General features: G+C 30.0%; 1 protein-coding gene across 13 annotated transcripts in view; it reads right to left on the reverse strand.

The window, feature by feature from the left end:
- ZCCHC7 (zinc finger CCHC-type containing 7) overlaps positions 1–6000 on the reverse strand; it is a 238958-nt gene that overhangs the window by 27498 nt on the left and 205460 nt on the right. For all 13 annotated transcript variants that reach the window (XM_054657807.2, XM_016960374.4, XM_016960379.4 and 10 more), the window contains one exon: positions 3516–3551. In XM_054657807.2, coding sequence (XP_054513782.1) covers positions 3516–3551 — 36 coding nt within the window. The remainder of the gene's footprint in view (positions 1–3515; positions 3552–6000) is intronic.

Below are 6000 nucleotides of genomic sequence, written 5' to 3' on the forward strand. Positions count from 1 at the left end.
CTAAGTGGCAAAATGAAATGTAATATTGTTACTTATGGTTTATAAGATATACCCTGACAAACTGTGGCCATAAGCCTTTCTTAGGCCAGAAAGGAAGTCAAGCACACTCATTTCTCTACTCTTCCCCATTTCCCGGATAACAAATAGTCTATTTTTTGAAGTGTGAATTCTAGGCATTCAAAACATTATATATAAAAAAACAAGGCTTAATTCTTCTAAAACAGTTACATTTGCTTCCTGCTTAAACCTTCAGTTAAAATAAAAGGCAGTAGGGTTGAAATACATTTTAACAATGCACACAAAGAAATCAAATGCAAAATTAAACATAAAAGATGCATTGTCCTTTTTGATTCTTAACACATACAGCCCTCAAATAGCAAACTCCTGGTTACTTTTTAAAGTAAGTAGATTAAAAACAAGATTAACCAAATGTCCAACTCATGTCAAATCATAGCCTCTACTAGTTAAAAATTCTGTTGGTTGTAAAACTCTGTTGGTGGCCATATTGGCCTAGGATTTTTAATATAAATGAGAGTAGAAGTGACAGGGGGTGGGGGAAGGGACATTCTTTCTCGAATAAAGGGGGAAATTTTAATCTAGAATGAGTTATTTGAAAGATGAAAAAGAACATTAAAAGTCAGGCTCTACAAAAATCTGAAAATGTAGCAGAAATGAAAATACAAGAAGTTATATTTTAGCTATATTATTAAACATTTAAAAGCATTCTAAACATTTTTGAAGGAGGTAAAAATATTAACTATTCGAGGAAATTATGTACTTGTTAAGTAAAAACAATATTTTTTTCTTTTTTTCATGGTCTCCAAATTGATAAAGACATTAAATTATATAATTTTAGAATCATTAAAACATAGAAAGATGGTGTCACCAGATGGTTGTTATAATATGGATGTTTGTGTATATGTAGTCTTTTTAGTTTTATTAGCATGAACCCTTTAGAATGATGGTCTTTAGCTTTTATTAATGTAGTCGAGTCTAGCTGATTAAAAAGCTATTATATTCATATACAGGTTGTTGAAGATATTTCATTTTATTTTTCTTGAAATTGTTGAAAATAGTGAACACTTCTATAACTTTCTTCTTAGTTCTGAAAGTGTTTTAAGGAATTTTTTATTTGGAATATTTCAAAAGTCCACTTGTAACAATCAACTACACCACCTTTCTTATGTGTTTGAGAAACAATATTCTGTTTAACCTATAGACTTTTTTGGTTTTTAAAGAAAACGATTCCTGGATAAACATTAATTTACTGTTAAAATTTAAGTCGTTCTGTAAATGACCCTCTAGTTGGGAGGCAGATAAAAGCAACTGTAAAGCTCCCAAATATAAACATCTCCAAACTGGATACTAATCACCTTTGCCATCATTTGGGGTAAGAAATATGACAATTTTGGTTAGAAAAAGTAATTAATCAATGCTTAAGTGTAGAAAGCTCCAGAGTTTTAAGCAGACTGGTTTAAATGAATAAGTCGTAACAATTCTAACTGAGGCTTCATTACTTGGTCACTGCGCTGATTGACTCAACATTCATGTGTGAGGGCTACTAGGAGTCAATAGATGGCAGTCCATCGCCTAGTAAAAGAGCTGAAGATGACTAAAATCATCATGCATCTTGTTTTTATTCAGGACTGAATATTGCTTCATTGCATACATTTGGATATTGTCCATATACTGATAATTTAAATAATTACTTAACTATTTTATTTTAGAGACACTGATATATGCACAAGTTCATAAACATGCTAGTTTTATATTTATACTTGCATAGTAAACTCATTATTAATTTCAACTTGATAATTAATAAACTGTGATGGCAACTTCAATATTATTTTAAAAAATTAACCAGGATTTCAGATTGGAACAAACAAAGTTTTCAAATTGAATTTGTTAAACCTATAAATAGAATATATTGTAATTCCTTAAAAAGTAAATTTATTTTGTATTATTTTTTCCTAATGATTCTTTTTAAAATTTATGTTTCTGAACAGCTAAAATATTAAGCAAACCTTCAAATATTTCTGTTACATTGAAACACATTTTTACCCTTTAACTATAGGTATATAAACGAACACAGGTGTAAATAATCAAAAGAGCAGCTTTAAAATCATACTTCCTACACTTCAAGATTGGAATTGTTTAAATTAGGGGAAAAGCTAAAATAAATGCAATGTCAAATCTATAAGGATATTACTTTATACAGTTACAAAGAGTAGCTCTGTCATCTTGAAAAGTATAACATATAATTAGATTCTAATTAAGTTTAGGCTGTAATGATTTCACTATATTATATTAGGATAAAAAAACTGCTACATAAGCACAAACAATGTATTCAGATGAATTACATTTGTAATATATATGTGTAACATACATGGGTATGTATATATTTTTGGGTATAACACTTAAGTTTTTAACAAATCCTAATTTGAGATTTGAGGAATAGTTGAGGAGTTACAGCTTTCTACTGAAAATCTTTAAAAAAATTAAATGGTAATCACAAAATGTGAAAACAAACCACCTTATATAATTTATGGCCTCTTGGGCCTGTGACAGACAGACAGGTAGTTTGAGTCTACTTGTTGGTTTACTTTTTATTTCTCTAAGGAGAATGATAAGAAGTCATGTTTTGAAAGAACTTTGCCCTTTGTATTTTTACAACCTGTCTTTGTGTAAACAAAACTTTTAACTATGCTAAACCTTAAGAAACAATGTTTAACAACTTTTAATTAATATATATTATGTTATATAACTGTAATAATTAAAAGAATAATGGTCTGTTGCTTAGCACAACATATTTAATACAGTAAGTGAGTAGTAGGGCTATGGTGAATTATTGAAATTATTTAAGCTGAACATTAAAAGTAAACTAACTTCATAATATTGAGCACCAGTCAATTAGATTCTCTAGCAAACTGTATTTTCTGCTTCTACTTAGCCTAAAATCACAATAAAAGGAAACTAGGAATTGAATAACTTGAATGGTATTAAGCAGATATTTATACATTTTGAATAAGTCAAGAAGGGCTTAAGGATATGACAGTTGAATTATTCTATATGAAATATACACTAAGCTTTTTCTAGGTTCATTGAAAAATATCAGTAACTGTTTTAGTAAAAGCAACTGAAGATACTGTGGACTGAATGCTTGTGGACTGTGGATAATACAACATTTTAAAGACACTGGATTATTACTCTTTAAGGCTCCCAGTATACTTTTCCCCTTTAATTTAATGAATATAGTCTGGAAGACTAAGAGATACCATGATGTAATCATTAAATGATGTGAGTAATAAAAAAATCAAATTCTTTTAAGAACAGGAAGATAGGGTAGGGGGCAGTGGAAAAGAGAAAAAGTGTATTATTGCTTTCTCTGTACAAAAACTCTTCAGATGTTTATTATCTTCCAGCAGAAGATGCTTGTCTATATTTTATGGTCAGCAGTTCAGAGAAGGGTAAATAGGCTAGGTCTTGGGGAAAATAAAAAAGGTGTTTCTACTCACCGTTAGGTGATACTGCCTCCAGATTTCTGTGCAAGCCTGGAAAATAAAAATATTGATCAGCTGGGAGCATGAAACAAGGTACTTTACAGCCTGTTGGTTTTGGCATAACCCAGCATCCACCGGTGTCGGTCACAGGAAAATAAGAAGCTTAACAGAAAGGGTCTGCATTTCAGCTTCAAAAACCTGGCTAGACAGTTTAATTGAATTTTACACTGGTTTAACACACTCCCCACCATTGTCAGAAAGCCAGTAACAAAGTTTTCTCTCTTTTTCTTTTCAGGTTACAAGTTTTGGGCACTAAGATGTGATAAAGAGCCATAACTCAGTTAAACTGATAAATGAACAGCAGTGGTCAAAATCAATAAAACTCACCAAGTACACCTTTTAAAACAGCATTTTGAACTTTGGTAGTAAGATGGAAAACAATTTAATAGTAACTGCTTTAAGAAGACTTCACTGTTATTACATATTTGTGATAGCTGTTGGCATCTTTTACTGAATCACTTGGTGCTAACTTTTAATACTCTATAAGAAAGAGAATTAAAAACAACAAGAACAAAAACGACTGCAAGAAACTAAAGTCCAAAATGTCTAATCTTTCCATATCCACATCTGTAGCAAAAACAACTTTAAAAATCCCCAAAACGTCGATAATCTTGTAAAAGATATACTAATTGAAACTAGAATAGGTAACAACAAAAGAACCAAGCAAACAAGCAAATATAAACAATAGCAGGAACTACAAAAACAGTGATTAGAATATATTTTCTTACGAACACATATATAAATCTTCTTATGCCTAAATTATGACCTTGTTAAGGACACTTTTTCTAACCAAGCTGCTTATGTATAGTTGATCAGTTTACCATCTTCTCAGGAGCAAAAAGTATGTTGTTTGTAGCTATATAAATGGTTGGAATAAATTAAAACACCAAGCAAAGGAAATGGTGATTCTTAAAAGTGAATGGAAATTTATAGCTTTTGTTTATAGATGCATGCCTAAAATTAGAGTAAGACTTTCTGAAATCTTTGTAATTTTTGATACCTAGTTTGAAACAACTCTTTACTTGATTTGTCATTTCTCTTTCATTTATTTTTCAAAGTATTGATAAGACTAACAAACGTAATTCATACAATCTGAAAATATCATGGCTATGATAATAATTTAAGAAACATTTGAATGCCAATACCTCTACTGATTATACCACCATAAGTGATTAGACAAAAAAGTAGATATGTTTCAACTATGCTGAAACATATCTATGCTGAAAAATTTTATCCTTTATGCATTTTAACTTTCCTGTGTAATTTCCTATAGAAAGCTGTGTAGACTGCTCCTATAGAAAGCAGTCTACACAGCTTTCTACAGGAAATTTCGACTGTTTAGTGGTCAGCATTCCAGTTTTAATATCAAATTCCTGGAAACTAAAGTGTCTTACTAAAAAAACCCACTTATTATATCCAGTCATTTCTGGATGAACAACACTGATGAAAAGACAACTATTTTTAAAAAGTAAAAGGTTGATTCATAAGGCAAAGATCATGTTAGTACCAAATGTAGCCACAAACTTTAGGTTACAAAAGTTCTTAAGAATATATACAAGAAATATCTATTTTTATAAACACGTATACACACAAATATCTAATGTACAATATATCCTTAAATATTCATTTCCTACCTTCTATCATAAGCTTTTTGCTGTGTATATATAATTTGAGTTGGATTATTGTAGAAATAAGCAAGCAGTTATTTATACATTAGTTATGGATAGTTCTTGATTACCACAGTGTCCTCAGAATAATACGGTTGAAAAATTGCAATCACTGAGTTGTCATACACTGGCAGAATGCCACTCTACCATGTGACCTTTTCTTGTGTTGCAGCAATTTAGTAATAAAAGAAAGAATTACTTGGTTTTTGAACAATCATCTGATTGCTCTGTACATGAAGATGATGCCCAATATAGAAAATTAGTAGTGAGAGACATGAAACTTCTTTTCATTTATTAGATAATAGTATTGTAATTTTTAAAAACTCCTACTTGACTGTCTCATAAGTATTTTTACTCAACATTCTCATGCATAGTTTCATTTTGCTATTTTTTGTAATACTTATTTATATTTGAGGTTAAAAAGTAAACAAATATTTTTCATTTCAAACTAGGTGTCAATAAAAGGCACACATCTTTATTTATATCTATGTATCATCAATGAATTTTTAAAACCCTAATTTTTCTTTTTGCTTATTATGGCTTCAACTTCTTTTTACCATTCCCTAGTCGTTGCACGTATTTTTCTTCTTATCAAATAGAATGCCATGGCACCCAAATGTATGTATCTATTGCATGGAAAATTATATACCTATTGCATAAAATAAAGTAATTTCTAAAGCAAGAAGCCTACTATTACAACTAACTTTGGTCTAATTAAAAAAATACTTAAAATGAATTACTAGTCAGCTGTGGAACTCATCTAAGATGCAAAT

Source organism: Pan troglodytes, chromosome 11 (assembly GCF_028858775.2).
Source record: "Pan troglodytes isolate AG18354 chromosome 11, NHGRI_mPanTro3-v2.0_pri, whole genome shotgun sequence".
Taxonomy (NCBI): domain Eukaryota; kingdom Metazoa; phylum Chordata; class Mammalia; order Primates; family Hominidae; genus Pan; species Pan troglodytes.